The sequence below is a fragment of the Carassius auratus genome, chromosome 22, assembly GCF_003368295.1.
Source record: "Carassius auratus strain Wakin chromosome 22, ASM336829v1, whole genome shotgun sequence".
Taxonomy (NCBI): domain Eukaryota; kingdom Metazoa; phylum Chordata; class Actinopteri; order Cypriniformes; family Cyprinidae; genus Carassius; species Carassius auratus.
In genome coordinates, this window is record NC_039264.1 from 318632 (window position 1) to 337271 (window position 18640).

An 18640-nucleotide genomic window follows, 5' to 3' on the forward strand; every position below is an offset into this window, starting at 1 on the left:
TTGGAATGCATCCTCCGAAGGCAGCATTTTTCAGTTTTCGGATGCATTCGGAGCCATTGTATGTGTGTTTGTTTTCATATGTTTATATATGTATATATTTTCTCCTCAGTGCCTAACAATTATCTTTGTGTAAATATAGTTGTTGTTTTTTTTAGTTCTTTGTAAAATAGTTATTTTACATTTGATTAAATTTAACTTTATGTGACTATCTCTTGTTTCTCGTTTTACTCATTTCATTCAGTGATATTGCTGACAGGTGCCTGAACTGGTTTAAAGTTCCCCTTCCAGCCAAAGAAGGGTCGTAACACTAGCAATAATTGTGACCAAACAAGTAAATATATGTAACCAGTTTAACTGTATTTGCGGTAACATCTGAAATGAGTCAGACAACTGAATTATCTGAGAAGTTAAAGTAAATACGCTAGAAAACTGCAACTTCATGATGATACTGTTATGCTGTTTGTGTACATCGGATACAATTATTTATTACAGTATACTGATAACTGAAGATTCATTTCGATGTAAGAAATGATTGGATAATTTTAAATGATTTCCTATTGAACTGCCACCAACTGAATGGTGCAATGATGAAACTATTTAAAATCTAGTGAATTAATTCACAAACTCGATCATAATGCACAATGTAATATATTTTGAGGTGCAGCTTCTCATATTATTGGATTGTTTCACTAGATTACTGTAAACCGGTTACCTCAGCTGAACACAAATTTATACAACACTAACTTATGTAAGTATGAACGTGATCTGGACTTCATCGGCCAGTTGTTGACGTTAACGTGATCTACGAACTTATTAGCTTTGATTCGAAAGAAAACGGCACATCTTGTGGTGCGGCTGATACAAAAGATGCAGGCAATTTGAGTGATGTGGAGAGACACAGAGGAGACTGCTGACAAAGGAATTGTTGAATAAAGTCATTATTTTTGTTTTATTCACGTACAAAAAGTAGTGTCGTCGCTTCATAATGTTACAGGTTGAACCACTGATGGCAGATGGACTATTCTGACAATGTATTTCATATTTTTCTGGACCTTGACAGTCCTTGACAGTCTCAAGACTCCCAGTATTCATCCAAAATATCCTAAATTATGTTCCAAAGATGAACAAAGCTTTAATGGGTTTGGAACAAACCAAGGAGTAAGTGATTAATGACAAAATTTACATTTTCGGGGTGGAGTATCCTGTTAAGTTCCGTATTAGTTACAAAATATTATTACTTACACTGTAAAAAATAAGTGTAATTTTAACTGTAAAATTTTGTAAAAACGCTACGGAAAAAAACTGATAATAGGTTAACAGTAAGTTCCCGTACTATATACAGGGAAAAACTGTAAAAGATCTAACAAAGCATTTAATGTAAATTTACAGTAAAATTCTGTTAATTATACAGCTTTTAGAAGTAAAAAAAGAACAAATCAATGTATAATTTACAGTCTAAAACTGTAAACTGATATTCCCAGAATTCCCTGCGTGACACTCCACGTTTGAAAGTATTTTGTTTAAATAATCATGTTTTTAAATAGTTCTTGTTATCAGTTATGTACATTTGAGCTTTATGTTACATCTTCTGTTGCTTAATGTAAGTTTTTTGCATTATTTAAGTATCACGTGTGTTACCATGATGGTGTTTTGTGCTTCCATAAATGTGCACCTTCTATATGTTAATATATACTTCTGCTTGTGGTGAAGCTACTTGTGATGAGCTTTGATACTTCATGTGGCTTTCTCTTATACAGTACCATCTTTATTATTATGGTGGTTGTCAGTATTTTCAAGGTACAAAACAGATTTAATTTTGTGTGTTGTTGAATTTACTGGTTTATATTCACATTTTCTTGTTTGTAAATTACAGCTTTATATTGTAAAATTAACAGTTTTTGACGTAAATGTGTTTACAGTTTTCTGTATTTTTACAAAATTATTCTGGCAACCACAGCTGCCAAAAAGTTTTTGTAAAAACAACAAGAAATTTTTTACAGTGTACCTATTCGGTTGTTAAGTGATGACGTAAGAAGTGCTGTTTCCGGGTCCAAGCCTCAACTCGCTTCACTTGAGAATCTGAGCTCAGCAGCCGTTTATGAGCACTGTCTATTCATATTAATAATTTAAGCTAAATGTTCCAAACTTATGGTGTACACTACAGTCTCCGTGCTCACAGCGTCCCAAACACAAATCATTTTTATATATTTTTTTTATATTTATATTTTCATTGTCTGGCTATCTGGGACTTGGGTATGGAGTTAAAGGTTAGGATTATAACTTTCTCTGTAGTTTTATATCACATTGTGAGGTTATATTAGCACCTTTTGTTGTTTTCTCATGGTATCTCATAGATCGTTTGGACACGGGAGCGGTGCTAAGTGACATCAGACTTAACAAGCGAATAAGGTCTTACATGGTTTAGCTCCTGCGTACTTAACTAGACTTCTACCACGCTACAATCCATCACGCACCCTACAGTCACAAAACGCTGGACTCTTGGTAGCTCCTATGGCAAAGTCCACTAAAGGAGGTAAAAACTTTTTCACATTTGGCTCCCAAACTCTGGAATGGCCTTCCTGATAATGTTCAGGGTTAAGATACACTCTCTCTGTTTAAATCTAGATTAAAAACACATCTCTTTCGCCAAGCATTTGAATAATGTATCTCATAATCTTTGACTGCAGTTATATCTGATCAAATGTGCATAATTATTCTTTAGCTTGGGTTGAACAAATTCATTTTTACTTTGTTGGAGCAGCAGCATTGCTAATTATGTGTATGTTTTTGCCCAGCTTCATCCTGGATCCAGAACACCTGAGAAGAGATGATGCAACCCCTCAGAGGACCTCAGATGATGCTAACCCTGAATCAACAACAGAACTAACAAAAGTTTGACTTACAACATATTATAATTGCTGTTAATAGTGCTAATCGTCTGTTTGATCACGTCTTTATTTGCTTAAACATATACACACATCAGAAGCCTAATGTTATTTTTCTAATCATATATTAATAATCATTTATTTTCCAAGGCTTTATATAGTAATCTGCTAATAATAGCTTTACTAGTGATAGCAATAAAGTTTTCTCACTCTGAGATTCGAGTCTTAGTCTGTTTTATTACATTTTTTTGATATGTAGTGCTTGAATTTTGGGCTCACCGGTGCCACATATCTTTACATTAAAACATTAATCACCATATTCTTTTTTTTCTTACAATAAAACATTGTTTTTATTTTTTTAATAATTACACAATTATTATTTTTGTACTGGTGCACGGTAATGTTTTAGAGAAAATCACAAATACATATTCTATAACATAATTAGCCTACTATTTTTAATTATAGGATTATTATTAGGATATTAAATAATACAATTGTAAGCAGCATGCACACACGCTTTAACATTATCACATTAACGTCCTTTACATTTAATAATGTCATTTTTCTAGTTTTATATCGCGACAAGAATCTCACTATACTTGTTTTTATTTCTACACACTTTCTTCCCGTTCACGTCACGTGCTTCGCAGAAGCCCCGCCCACGGCGCTGACTCCTCACTCGTGGTCTCTTCTGATTGGCTGCGCGTCCGGCCAATGGTCCTCAGCCATCTGTGCAGGAACACTACCGAGCCATATTTCACTGACCATTAGCTCCAGCGCCATTCATTATTATATCAGGATCTTCTTCTATTATAGATCCTCTAACAGTGCAGAGATGTGGATCGCTGCTGCAGTGTGCTTTATATATGCTCTGGCTTTCACTGCGCATGCAGATGTGTATTTTAAAGAACAATTTCTGGACGGAGGTAAATGTCACGTCTTTGATCGTCATCAGATAGAATTGTCAGTGTTTTATTGAGATGAAAGTGTTTCTTGGAAATGTCAAAATCATGTATTTTTATAACGTATTGAGTAAGTTAACTTGCATTTCTTCGATCAAAGCCTGTTTTATCATTTCGCCAGTGGCACTCTCATTTGCATCCTAAACTGTGTTGTACAACTTACAAGCCATGCTAAGAATCCATGATTTGTGTAAATCAATCAGATTTTTGTCAAAATGCGTACTTAATCGTTGATTTAGACAAAAGGAAAATATATTTTATGAGTCAAAAGGTTTTGGTTTCAGTTTGCTTTTTAGATTATTAAACGGTTGTTGTAAGTGCAAATTTGAGGTACCAGTGATTCATATCTGTTGTTTTCAACTTATTTGTATAATTTAAATGATAATATAATTGAAATTATATTTGACAGTAAACTCCAGTCTGTAAATATTTTCATATGGCTGAGAAACAATACATGATCAATGTAAAAAAAAACAAAAGTCAATAGACCTAATATCCTGAATATTGTGTCAAATAAAAATGTCCAGTATTGACTGATATGGTATATCCATTATCGACTGACCCAAATAAAATTCCTACTATTATTGCAAACACCTAATTAAACTTGTCTCTCCAGATGGTTGGAAAAGCCGATGGGTCGAGTCCCAACACAAATCCGACTATGGCCAGTGGAAACTGACCTCAGGGAAATTCTACGGCGATGCTGAGCTTGATAAAGGTCAGAGGTCATGCTGTCTTTTACCAGCACCATATTGCTTATGCAAATGTCTTAATTTGAAAAGAAAATGCAACTCATTGCAAGTCGATGTGTGATGCACTTAACTGATAATGCAATGTTTTTTTTTTCTCCCTTTCAAGGTTTGCAAACAAGTCAAGATGCCCGGTTTTACGCTCTATCCAGTCGCTTTGACTCATTTAGTAATGAGGATAAACCGCTTGTCATCCAGTTCACTGTGAAACATGAGCAGAAGATTGACTGTGGTGGCGGGTATGTGAAAATCTTCCCCGCCGACCTGGACCAGACTAATATGCACGGCGAATCGCAGTACTACATCATGTTCGGTAAGTCACGATTGGTCACTTTCTTTCACCAAGAAAAGCATTGACTAAGTGCAACATGAAATCCAAACTGATAGCATTTGCTTTAACATTTTTTGTGTCATTTTCACTTTGATCTTCATTGTAGGACCCGACATCTGTGGCTACAGCACCAAGAAAGTTCACGTCATTTTCAACTACAAAGGCCAGAACCACCTAATCAAGAAGGACATCAAATGCAAAGTATGTTTTACTAATGTAATTAAAATATCTCAAGATTAAATCGCAGCGGTTGCATTTAATTTCTTCCACTTGCACATTCAGGATGATGAACTCACTCACCTGTATACGCTGATCCTGCGGCCAGACCAGACGTATGAAGTCAAAATCGACAATGAGAAAGTAGAATCGGGTTCTCTGGAGGAAGACTGGGATTTCCTTCCCCCAAAAAAGATAAAGGATCCTGAGGCCAAGAAGCCAGAGGATTGGGATGACCGGGCAAAAATCGACGATCCCGAAGACACCAAACCTGAGGTGCATTTTCATTTGTCAGAGCTGTAGTGTGCAGAAATCCTTGCAATATTTACAAAAAGAAAGTTGTTCTTAGACTTTATTCCAACGGTGCTTTAACTTTATATTTAGGATTGGGACAAACCTGAGAACATTCCTGATCCTGACGCCAAGAAACCAGACGATTGGGATGAAGACATGGATGGAGAATGGGAACCTGCAATGATCCCGAACCCAGAGTACAAGGTACAAAATGATAGCCCTCACATAAAAGTTCCTAATATTTCAAGACCTATCAAACATGAAGCTATAAGGTGCTATAACATGGTCAGATTCGTCTAGTTTGACAGTTTTGGACGTTACACCACTTTAGAGTAGTCCTTTCTGCATGGTAGACTTCCAGAAGAAGGTTTTGGGTTTAATACCAAGTAGTTTTGGACTTTCTAGTAGTTTTTAAGAGTGAGTAATGTTATCAAGTCGTAGATCCTAATATTTTAAGATCTACCAAACATAACATAAAAGCCGCAAAGTGCTTCAAATTTGTTGTATTTGTCTAGTTTTGAGGTTTTAAGTCCAAATTGGGTACCTTGGAGACCCAGTTAAAACCACTTTAGACTGGTCTTTTTTGCTTGGTAAGCTGACAAAAAAAGGTTTAGGGTTCAGTAACCAAGTAGGCGCAAAGATCATCCAATTTGGATTGGTCTAGTTTTAGACATTGGGAGACCTGCTAAAACCAAATTAGATTGGTTTCGGTCCCCAATATTTTTGGACTTTTAAGAAGGTTTTGATAAGACATAATGCTGCAGGTTGTTTCACAAGGTCCATTTCTACTGTATTTTCAAAACTAACTTCTCAATCAGAGAGATTGTTGATTGCACAAACCAGTTTTACCAACCGGCTAACAAAGCTTTGTTTACATAGGGCGAGTGGAAACCAAAACAGATCGACAACCCCAACTACAAAGGCACCTGGATTCACCCTGAAATTGACAACCCAGAATACTCTCCAGATGACTCCATTTACAAATTTGATAACATTGGCGTTCTGGGACTGGATCTTTGGCAGGTATGGTTTGGATTGAAGTTCATTTGTAGATTTTAAAACACTGTTTGGTTATCTCTGGTGACTAGTCCACCAGGATTACACAATTTTTCCAGAATTTCATGGAATACCAAATTTAAACTTTTAGGTGTGACATAAAATAGTTGTACATTTAAGAAAAAATAAACAAAATGCAGAAAGCATGTTTATTTTTGTGATTTACAAAATTCTGACACAACATCGTTATTTAAATTTTATTGTTGGTATAAAAATAAGAAAGTAAACTATAATGGAGCGCACAGGTTTTTTCTTTGTGTCACACCAACATATCAGTAACTTTATGTAGTACTGCAGGTAAGGTTTTTTTTTTTTGGTGATTAGTGTTAAGTTATCTTTTGACCTTTCTTACAGGTGAAAACTGGAACAATTTTTGATAACTTTCTGATCACTGATGACGTTGAGGAGGCTGAAAAATTTGGTACAGAAACGTGGGGAGCAACAAAGGTAATTATGCCTCTTAACAAGATGTTACAAATAATAACGTAGTTATTTGATTTCATTGATCAGTTCTTACATTTGTTTATGCAGTGTAAACATTGATAATTAACCATAAATAATGATGGAATGATGTTATTTTTACGTATCAGGGACCAGAAAAGAAAATGAAGGACCAGCAGGAAGAGGAAGAACGGAAGAAGAGTGAAGAGGAGGAGAAGAGCAAGAAGGATGATGATGATGCTGAGGAAGATGAGGAGGATGAGGGAGATGAGGAAGAGCGCACAGAAGAACCTCCTGAGGAGGAAGAGGAAGAGGAGGGTGAGGACGATACGCTCCCCAAAGATGAGTTGTGAAGAGGAGTTTCCTTCTGAATGAGCAGATCTGACGTGTTTCTGATGTGTCTCTTTATATATGTGGTGTGAATTTTTGGCCCTGCCCCTTTCTAGAAACATGTAACATGACGTAACTCGGATTTCTTTTGGTTTTGCTGCTAGAAGCCCACCCCCGCCCAACACATTTATAGTACGACCTGATAAACTTAAGATTAATTAATGTTTGGGTTTCTGTTCTGTCTTCAGTCGCGCAAGGGAAAAGTTCTGATGTATCATTTATTGGATTTGCACTTTTTTTAAATTAAAATGATTTATTTTTAAATGCTCGTCTGGCTCTTATTTTGTGGATGTTTAATCGTCCTATTTTTTGGTTGAAAGTAAATGTTCACTTAACTGCAAGTACTTAAAATAATTGAATATTATTTCTCAAAAAAAAAAAAAAAAAACAAGCTTTATATATACATTTTTGATCATATTCTTAGGCTTCATGTTAATTGAGTTAGATTTTTGGTCATTTTATTATTATTTTTTGTCATTCTTAATATATTCTGTTTATTTAAAATGTCTTTAATTTTAAATCAATAAGTTTGTTGAAAATGTAAATGCGAGTATTTTTTGTAGTCTCTTAACAAGCTTGTTTGTCACTGACCCTGACAGCAAATCTACAAAAGTTATTTTTTGAGTGTTTGTTCATTTGCAATAGGTCTAAAGAACCTTTCTTATCTCCTTTCCTAGTCAAATAGACTTTGATTATATGTCTTTAAAATGTTTTATGATTTAGACTGTATGTAAAACTAGCATCTTAAAGACATCTGTCAGATGTCTGTACACCGATGCTTTCCAGATCAAGCTATCTTTAACAGACATATTGCAGACGTACGTGTGCTATCTAGAACCCAGTGAAGCTAGTTCTGAGGAAAGCTCCATAAATGTGTTGCTTTGGTATTTTATCTCGGATAACGCCAGTCAAACTTTCATAAGACTCTTAGGGGTCACTGTACGTCCATGTATCCATGTGTCTTGTCCAATTCAGCAAGTAGATGGCGTCTTCCCACAACACAGGCGCCTCATCCCTCCAGAAGATAGCTGAGTCACATCTCCACGCGCGCTCATTGAAGACACTCACGAGGCTGTATTTCTCGGGGTCTCGCGCTCAAACAAGATGCTGACGATCACTCTAAAGACCCTCCAGCAGCAGACTTTCAAAGTGCAGGTCGACGAGGAGCTGACGGTGAGTGTGCGCGTCTGTACCCGTGTAAACACGCCAGCGAGCGGGCGTGACGCGCTGGGAGACGCCGCGGCCTCCGGCGGCTTGCCGCGCGTGGAGCAGTCGTTGTCATTGTACAATTTTACATTATAACCGGTGACGTCACAGAGCCGCGCATTCTAACGGCTGTTAATTTGAAAATAACGGTCGCGTTATTTACTTTAAAGGTCTGTTTTGACTCTCGTCCTGTGGCAAGCCGTTTTAACACCTATTCGATTAAAATAACTAGTCTTGTTAATGTTACTTGTAACTTATCTTAATTGCCAGCAAGTAGTCCAATAGTTATAAGTACATACTGGCTGTTTTGCTGATAACTATTCATTACTCATTCTATAACTCTAGTTATCCCAATAGTTAGTCAATAATGCTAATTCATTAGTCACTAGGACTTGTCACTATTCCACTCATTATTGCGTTATTACTAGGTAGAAAATGCAAATTTTTGTCACTGAACTCTTTGGAGGTTAGTTAACTATACACTACCAACTTGTTATTGCTTGTACCTCTATAGGTTTACTATTTTACTATAATGCCAAATAGGTATGTTACTTTTATTTATACCAGTACTTACTAGTATGTATTCTAGCTTCACTAATCTGTTTTTAGTAGATACTAGTAATTATAAAAAAAAATATGTATGTATGCCAACTGTGACTAGTAGAATTTATTTTCTCAAATGCCTTTTTTTAATAAGAAATGAATGGGTACTTCATAGTTCGATAAATCTTACTAGAACAATTAAAAATTATACTAATAACTGGAATACACAGTAGTGTGTGCTAGTTAGTTTTTATGAATGAATAATACAACAGCTTGCCATGCTTCTTGTTTTCCTAGAATGACAATGCATTGCTGGTATGCATTGCATTTATGTTATGATCTGTTATTGTTTAAAACGTATTTATATGCAGTCAGATGAATGTATCTTGGTCATTTAAATATCTAGTTTTTATAAATGTTTTCTTTTGTAAAGAGTATTTGAATTAATTTAGGGGGGAATTAATTAGGTTTCCAAATAATGCAGTATAATTCTGACTGTGTTTGAGCAAAGCAACGAGATGAAATGGCGTCATAATTCAGCATATGCCCATATGAATCCATTGCTTTGGTTCTTGAAGATAGTTTGGGAAGCACATGACCATTAGTTGCCTGCTTTCATAGTCATACAGTTTTTAAGTCTTATTTTGTCCTTGAAAGCACAATCTTGAATTGTAAAAATATTTCTGATTAAATTCTGTCCTTGTTCAATGTCAATACAGGTAAAGGCTCTAAAAGAGAAGATCGAGGAAGAAAAGGGGCAAGATGCTTTTCCAGCTGTCGGTCAAAAGCTAATCTATGCAGGTCAGTTTCTTTGGAGATTTGTTATATCTGCCATTGCAAAGCTTATATATTATAATTACTGCCAAATTTTACTGTTCGCATGCACCATATTCTTCTTCTGTTTTAATAAGATGCAAATTGCGTTTGTGTTTTTCTTCATTAAATGCAGGCAAAATTTTGAATGACGATATACCTCTAAAAGAATACAAGATAGATGAGAAGAACTTTGTCGTGGTGATGGTTACAAAGGTACAGCTGTTATATCTCTAACAAAACATTCATCGATTTTAGGATGTTGCATAAAAAGCACTGGATGGGAGTGCCAAGATATGCATAACATTTTAAAATGCACATACATTAACCTATGCACATAAAACAATTAAAAATACTTTTGAGGGGGATTTTTTTTTTAAACTATGTTGGAATCACATTTAGGGGATTTAGTCGCAACAGCTTTCAACAAAAAACAAATCTGAAAACTTGTCTTTCAGCAATTCATTATCTTGATAATGGCATTTTTGGGGCCTGAATATGCAACATTTTAAAATCGGTTTCAAAGTGTACGTTTTTGAAAATGATACCATCTGTCTGTAATGCTACCTCACAAGCAATTTGTACGTATTTTATGAGGTGGCTAACTCATTCAATTTCTGCGACAGGTAGGTTTAGGACTGGAGTTAGGGGTGGTGCTTTGAACAAATTTACCACCTTGTAAAATATGTAGGAATTGTCGTGAGATTTTATTGGTAAACTACGAACATGCAATTTTTTTTTTAAAGGTGTGATTTCAGTGACGGGTAGGTTTATGGCCCGAATGCATAATACTATGTATTAAGTCATTTTTGTGGATCCGTGTTAATGAGGATCATTTTAACAATGTTGTCATCTATACACAAAACATTTTTGTGTAAACGTACCCTTACCCGAACAAATTCCACGATGCACAACAAAAAACTGATTTGGTGTAATTACTTCCCAGAACATTGTCACAAGATTGCGTTCACAAACATCAGACAAACAATTTTGTAGTAATTTTATTTTGTAGTAAAAAGAGCCAAAGTGCTTTCACCATTTGCTGCAACTTGCCCATTTCCCAGGAAGTGACGTTTTTGTTGTCTTGAACACGTTTCTTTATTCGCATATGATTTATTTGAAATTTAATTTCTAGTTATTCGCAACTTTGGATAGAAACAGTGTTAAAGATCATTAGCAGTTTTCTATAGTTCTCTGTGCAGTTGTGTTTCTTTTTCTACAGCCCAAATCTGCAGCACCTCCACAAGCTCCTGCTCCCGTGCCGGCAGCTGCCACTACCGTTAGCGCAACTGTCGACGAAACCCCTGCACATCAGCCCTCAACTCCTGCTGCGCCTCCTGCTGTCTCCACAGTGCCTGTATCGACCTCCACTCCTGCTCCTGCTCCCATAGAACCAGCGGCATCAGTGGAGCCACCCGTGCCGCCCATCACAGCGCCCCCTGCTGCCTCGGAGGTTGCGGCAGAAAAGCCTGAGTCTGTTAGCGTGACTCCCACGCCGATCTCAGAAGAAGAGAAACAGGAAGCCCAAGAGGAGCAGGCCATTGCGCAACCAGAGGCCAGGTATGGCCACACCCTAAAAAAAAAAAAAAACGTTTTAATCGCTCAAAGAATGAAAATTCCTCAATTTGTCATCTGTTTTGTTCAGCATTACAGATGAATTTGGTATTTTAGAAGCAGCTGCGTCCATACTAGGTATGTTTGGGTTTTCGGTTTTGTTATAAACCAGGTAAAGAATTTAAGAAATTGTCTTTAACGTCTGTCGCCATTCGTTTCTTTAGTTACAGGTCAAGCGTATGAGAATTTGGTGACGGAAATCATGTCAATGGGTTACGAGAGAGAACAGGTGATTTCTGCCTTACGAGCAAGTTTCAACAATCCGGACAGAGCCGTGGAGTATCTCCTTATGGTGAGAGTTACTAATGAACTTACTATAGTAGAGCTGCAAATAGCCAGGAACTAGTTTTATTCAAAGTCAACATGAAATGACATTTGCAACCTATTTTATTTTGTAATGTGACAAATTTCTGAGTGAAACAGGGACTTTTATAGATATTTGCACTTTGAAACTCTTTTTATATTGTACATTTGCTTGGTGAAGTAAGCTTACTTAATATATTGTTTGGATAATTGCTCAAATTTTAAGATAGTAAGAATTTATATATATATATATATATATATATATATATATATATATATATATATATATATATATATATATATATATATATATATGTATATATAAATTATAAACCACTATAAATAACATTAGCAATAACTAATAACATTAATACTAAATTTATTTAAATCACAGATTAATTATTTAAATACATATTAAGTTATTCATATTAATGCTGTAATACACTTATTTCATTTTATTGATGCTGTCAAATAATCATGTAAAATTACTTAAATATAAATGTTTATTAACTGTATTATAATTTATGATTAGTTAATTTTTTTTATTAATAATGAAAAATAATTGTAATAAATAATGACACTAAGTCAAGTTTAATTTAATTCTTTAATTTTGTCTTTTTATTTAGAGTATCACCAATGAATTGTGCACACAATTAATGAATATTAATAAAAACAATGTGGTCGTCCTTGCTTTCACGTTGACTTGGAATAGTGCCTTGTTTAAGCCGCACAAATTCACAAATGAAGGAGCTGTTAATGTCTGTTCCTCAGGGTATTCCCACAGAACCCGAGCAGCCACCACAGGAAGTAGTGCAGCCCACGCCAGTGTCCAACCCCACCCCTCCAGCACCACAGCGACCTCAGCCACCACCTGCCACAGCCGGTGAGTGGACATTTGTTCACGACGTGTGGAAATAGACGCCCATTTGCCCTGCAGCTGCCACCTTCTTGCTAATTCGCTGAACCGTTGTTTTCCGGTAGCACAGCTGCAGGCGCCGTCTTTATTTACGCTCATGAGCATCACTGAAGTTCTGTTCAGCAAACGAGGAAGTATAAAGGTCAATATCTCAATCAAATCTGACCACAAATTAGTGTTAATGAGTGAATGTGAACTTTGGACTTAAAGGTGATGTGCATAGATTTTGCAATGCTAATGTGTTGAGAGTAAACTTGACCCACATTTGATTTCTAAACTGTTTGATACATAGGATAAACTATTGTACTTGTTGAAATTTGGTGACTATTTCTCATTTTGGGAAATGTATCTGTGTGCAAACACATAGATGTGTTTTGGAAAGGCTGGACGAATTTTGGTGGTGTTGGGGTCCAACTGACCCCCATTGGTTTCCATGCACTTTGGCACAAAAAAAGCTTCACAAAGACTAAAATATGAGATGCATAAAAAGGTTTACTCAAAATTAAAAACTTTCTTCATTATGAGTTTTAAATTCAAAAGTTCTGTGAAATTATATTTTTGGGTGATTGTTTTTTGGATCTCAAAATTACTGAAACTCTTGACAAAAATTTAAATGACAACAACAACAAAACAAATTCAAAATATTAATAAAAACTTTAGTAGTACTTCACTAGTTTTCACTATAGTACAAAAAATGTAGGCAATAATTATGCTTAGTGTATACACACTTGCACCAATACAGAACTGTAAAAATATAAAAAAAAATAATTAACAAAATTTCAATCAGTTTTTTTTATATGTATATATATTATTATAGTATATTATTATTATTATTATTAATATACATTTAAAAAGACAGCAAAATTGTTTAAAAAAAAAAAAAAGTTTAATTTGAGTTCAGCTTAAACTAAATGAAAATTAGAAATTAAATGGTTTAAGTTAACGTTACACTATTATGTTTTTTTATGTTGTGTTAAGTTTTGGCGAATTTCATGGAAACCACAGACAGCATAAAGTGTAAATGTAAATATATTCTAAAAGCATTAGTGTTATTTGTGTTGCATATTTACTTTCATAATATGTAAATATATACATAACATTTAAAAAAACAAACAAACATAAAATTACTCAAATTTTAAGAGTGAAAATAGACAATATAAAACTAAAGGAATCTAAGGAATCTCCAGACTCCTCTCCAGCTATTTCTGTCCTGTGATCAGGTGTGGAGTCGGGAGCGACGCAGTCCTTGGCGAACCCGCTGGAGTTCCTGAGGAACCAGCCGCAGTTCCAGCAGATGCGTCAGATCATCCAGCAGAACCCTGCACTGCTGCCCGCGCTCCTGCAGCAACTCGGCCGCGACAACCCGCAGCTCCTGCAGGTGGGTGGAGCTTAGAGCGGAGCCGCTGCTATTGGACGCACGATGCTAAACCTGCGCTTGTTTTTCTGTGTAGCAAATCACGCAGCATCAGGAGCGATTCGTGCAGATGTTGAACGAGCCACACGCAGGTGAAGCCGGAGCTGCTGAAGCTCCCAGCGCACCACAGACCAACTACATCCAGGTCACGCCGCAGGAGAAGGAGGCCATCGAGAGGGTATGCTAACAACGTTTGGTTTGAAGATAAAGTATCGTTTCTGTGATACCTGGCACAATGAACAGACGAATGTAAAAATTTAATTTTACTAGATACCATTTGGTCACGTTGGTGTTATAATAGTTACACAAAAAATAAGAAAAAAACCTATCAACTTTTAATTAAAGTCCATTTTAATTTACATAATTCAAAGTGAAACAGAAAAAAAAAAAAAATTATATATATATATATATATATATATATATATATATATATATATACACACACACACACACACACACACACACACACACAAACATCTATATATATATAATTGCTAATGTGTGTATAAAATTACTAATTTAGTAATATCATATTAAAACATTACAGTAATTGTAATTTAATATAAAATTATTTGATTTTAAAATGTTTTATAACATTTGCATAATTCTTGTTTTTTATTGTTGCACTCTAATTGTTATGTAGATAATAATGTATAATTATTTTTTTGTGTTTGTTGATAATTCTTCTATTATATTTTATAATTCAGTTAACTTTTATTTTAATTTAATGTTTATTTTGATAATTACACAGCTTTTAAAGTCATTTATAATGTGTATCTTAACTTTTTTTCAAAAAATGAACCTAATATAATTACATATACACATACAAAATTCAATTTTATCTATTACAAAATGTCGGGGTTAACAAAAAGTCTTACTTTAAATAATATAAACTTACTTGCAATACAATTTTCTTTTTTCATATTTTTCATATTTTAATTTTAATAATGAATTTAAAATGACCGAAAGAACAGTTATTTCACACAACATGTTTTAAGATTTTATAAAATTGAGTTTTGTTTTCTAGTTAAAAGCTCTGGGGTTTCCAGAGGGACTCGTCATCCAAGCCTACTTCGCCTGCGAGAAGAACGAAAACCTTGCTGCGAACTTCCTGCTCCAGCAGACCTTTGACGATGAGTGAACGTTAACCGTTTAGACGCGACGACACTCGGAGAATGGCAACGGAGAGAATGCAAGCGCTAGGCCGCATGTTGCGTGCGTGTGTGTGTGCGTTAAAGTGAATTGGACGTCGACTTGTCTTCCATGATGATTTTCATGGAGTTTAAGCTGAAGCCATGATGTGACGTTATTATCAGCACAGCAATTTCTTTTTTATTTTTTGGTAGATATAGTCAATCCCTTACGATGAGGTGTCCGTTGTCTGTCTGGTTTCTGCTGCTATCTTTGCTGTGTGCGTCGAGTGAGGTTTTATTTATCACAGTTAAACCCTGCCAAAAAAACACTCAAGATCATCGCTCATTTCTTATTGTTTTTCGGTATTAATAATGAGACGTTTCAGATGAAGTAGATGCCAAATTTAATTTGTTACTAATGAAAACAAGCCTTTGATGGATAGACATCAAAACATTCAAAACGTCGTACCATTTTTGTTGCATTTTCTCCATTCGAATATTGGGAATATTTCAAATTAAATACAGTGTCTACTTATGGCATGTAAAATCATATTTAGTGTTTACTTTTCTTTCATTATTAGCCTCTACTGTGTGAAATACAACTTTTATGCAGTGGATGTCACCAAACTACTTTTCAACTCATCTGTTCCTTTAAATCAAACCATTAATGTTAAAAATAAACCACATTTTTCTGCACTGCATGGGTATGTTAGTATCTTTAAACCCATGTTTAAAATAAGAACTGTCGATAACGTCTACAATCATGACTTTTTGATTTAAAGAAAAACAGCATTGATAGTTGATATGTGATAATATAGTTGGCTCATCAACTAGATGTTATTTTCAAGTTTATTTCTGTTTCTGATGGGCCTTAACCAAAAAAATAATGGTAGTCATTGCTTTCCACAGTATAGGGGAATAAAACGCAATGAAAGTCAATGGCTACGGTCAGCTGTAACCAAAAAGGTGATGGTAGCCATTGGCTTATACATAGTGTTTTTCTCCATACTATGGAAGTCAGTGGCTACCGTCAACTATTTGGTTACAGCTGACTGTAGTATATTATAGTTTCCATAGTATAATATTGAGGAAAAATACTGTGGAATCCAGTGGCTACCGTCAACTGTAACTAAACAGTTGACGATAGCCATTGACTTCCGTAGTGTTTTATTTTCCGTACTATGGAAGGCAATAGCTAGCATCAGCTGTAACCAAACAGGTGATGGTAGCCATTGACTTCCATAGTGTTTTTTTCCATACTATGGAGGGAAAAGGCTACTATCAACTGTAACTAAAAAGGTGACAGTAGCCATTGGCATCCATTGTATTTTTTCCATACTATAGAGCGCAATGGCTAGTTGACGGTAGCCACTGACTTCCAAAGTATTTTTCTCCATACTATGGAAGTCAATAGCTACCGTCAACTGTAACCAAACAGTTAACAATAGACATTACCTTCCTTAGTATGGGGGGAAAAAACACTATAGAACTCAATGGCTACTGACAACTGTTTGGTTGCCAACATTCTTTTTTTTATTTCATTCTTAATTTTAATTTTTTGTTGAAATATCCCTTTATTAACTCTAAAGTTCTCAGTAGAATCAGTTCAGTATGCAGTAGAAACTGAATGATCGGTGGTTTTGAATGGAGCCCGAAATGCTGCAACAATCGTAGGTAATTTATGTGGTGACTGAATGTGGTCGAGTGTCTCAGCGGGTCTCGAAAACCTCCTAAAAATATGCATTGTAATTTGAATATTTGTACATACCGGTATTCAAGTGAAGGAAAAAAAAACTGTGTTGTCTTGGACTCTGTTGCATACTTAAGACAGTGCCAAACATAATTAGAAACTGGAAATGAATGAAATTACAGAGCTAGCTGCAATGCTTGAAATGGATGCAGAATGCATATATTTTTTATATAAATGATGTGTCCTGTTCCTATAGTGTAGTTTTTGAGCGAAAAATGCTGGAAGGGTATTTTTATCGAGTACGATAAAAAATCTATAGGTGTTCTGACAGGTACAGGGAAGACTAAGCATCCTGTTTACAATAGGTGATACAGTTTTGGTTCATTTCAGCATTTTATATTCATTTTTCTTCTTGAGGGATTTGATGTGTGGAGAAAGTAAACATGGAGGTGTTTGGTCTTAAATGCAACAGCACACAAGGGTTTGCTGAGTGATTAATGAATGTATTGTTTCAGTGGTGTGTGAAATAAATTGCTTTTAAAAAGCTTCAATGAAGTCTCCAAATGGATATAGTTTCATTCATCAGTAATGATCCATCATCAGGCTGCATGTATGCTTCTAAATCCCCAAGAAGTATATTTAAAAAAAATATTATGGTATTAAGAAATTTCAGTACACATACTGAAGTTTTTACAATGTACTTCAATGACTTCTATATTACTCTCAAATTCATTTTAACCAGATTCTTTTTTTTAAGTCACTTAAAACCACTTCTGAAGACTTCTTGCGACAAAAATGAACAAATCAATTGCGTAATAATTAATAAAGCCAAGGTAGTTTAACAGTGTATTTTATTTAAACAAAAACATTTTATGAAGAAATCTTCTACTGTAAAACGCATCTCCTCTCCTTAACAGCAAATGATTGACATGACACAAGGCTCCTTAAATTACCTGCCACGGAAAAGGCGACACAGCGCCATGAAATCTACGCGTGGCCACAAATATATTGCATCCATAGTGTTAATCACTACCATAGAGAATGAATGGGAAAAGTTAAGGGAAGTTAAGCTCAACTAAGACCGGGGTTCGATTCCCCAACAGGGTGAATAGCAATCTTTTGAAAACCCATTTCATTTTCATTGGGTTTCAGACATTTTTCCCCCATCTAGCAAGAAGTAGGATCATTAAAGTCAAAGATGACTGAAAATTAGCATAGAGTTTTGGATTGGTAGTATTGTTCTGTTCTGGGCAAGAACTCCCTGCACATCCACACAGACTAGCATGTATAAGAGCAGGGACAGCAGCAATAACCCCCCAGAAACATAAATGTAATGCAGATATCATAAAATATATGATAAAAGATCAATAATTTAATGTAACCTTTAAGAAATTAGCCTTCTGATTCAAAGGAGGATCAGAGAGCTGCTTCCTGACTGATAGAGGAGGAGTTGGGGATGGGGGAGGGTAATTAGCTGTTGAGCAACACAATAGCTGGTGATAACACTGAATCTTATATACTGATCTTATACACTGGATTTTCCTCTACCTGACATCGATTATCAAAAAAGAGGTGGGCCACAGGCACAAAATCATGCTTGTTTCCTTGTTACTTGCAACACTCAACCCATAGAACAATATTTCAAGATAAATTGAAAAAATTCTGAGATATACTCAAAAATGTA

At 35.2% G+C, this 18640-nt stretch overlaps 2 protein-coding genes across 2 annotated transcripts; both read left to right on the forward strand.

The window, feature by feature from the left end:
- The first annotated feature begins 3601 nt into the window (after positions 1–3601).
- Positions 3602–7472, forward strand: LOC113039299 (calreticulin-like). The gene is made up of 9 exons (XM_026197133.1): positions 3602–3811; positions 4464–4565; positions 4706–4909; positions 5034–5128; positions 5210–5419; positions 5528–5641; positions 6317–6460; positions 6848–6940; positions 7084–7472. The coding sequence occupies exons 1-9, from the start codon at positions 3721–3723 to the stop codon at positions 7285–7287; spliced, it is 1257 nt and encodes a 418-aa protein (XP_026052918.1). The 5' UTR covers positions 3602–3720; the 3' UTR covers positions 7288–7472.
- Positions 7473–8205: 733 nt separating this feature from the next.
- On the forward strand, positions 8206–17507 carry LOC113039300 (UV excision repair protein RAD23 homolog B-like). Its single transcript, XM_026197135.1, has 10 exons — positions 8206–8497; positions 9793–9874; positions 10023–10102; positions 11109–11446; positions 11532–11578; positions 11665–11792; positions 12575–12686; positions 13940–14097; positions 14171–14311; positions 15161–17507. The coding sequence occupies exons 1-10, from the start codon at positions 8429–8431 to the stop codon at positions 15272–15274; spliced, it is 1269 nt and encodes a 422-aa protein (XP_026052920.1). The 5' UTR covers positions 8206–8428; the 3' UTR covers positions 15275–17507.
- Positions 17508–18640: the final 1133 nt, after the last annotated feature.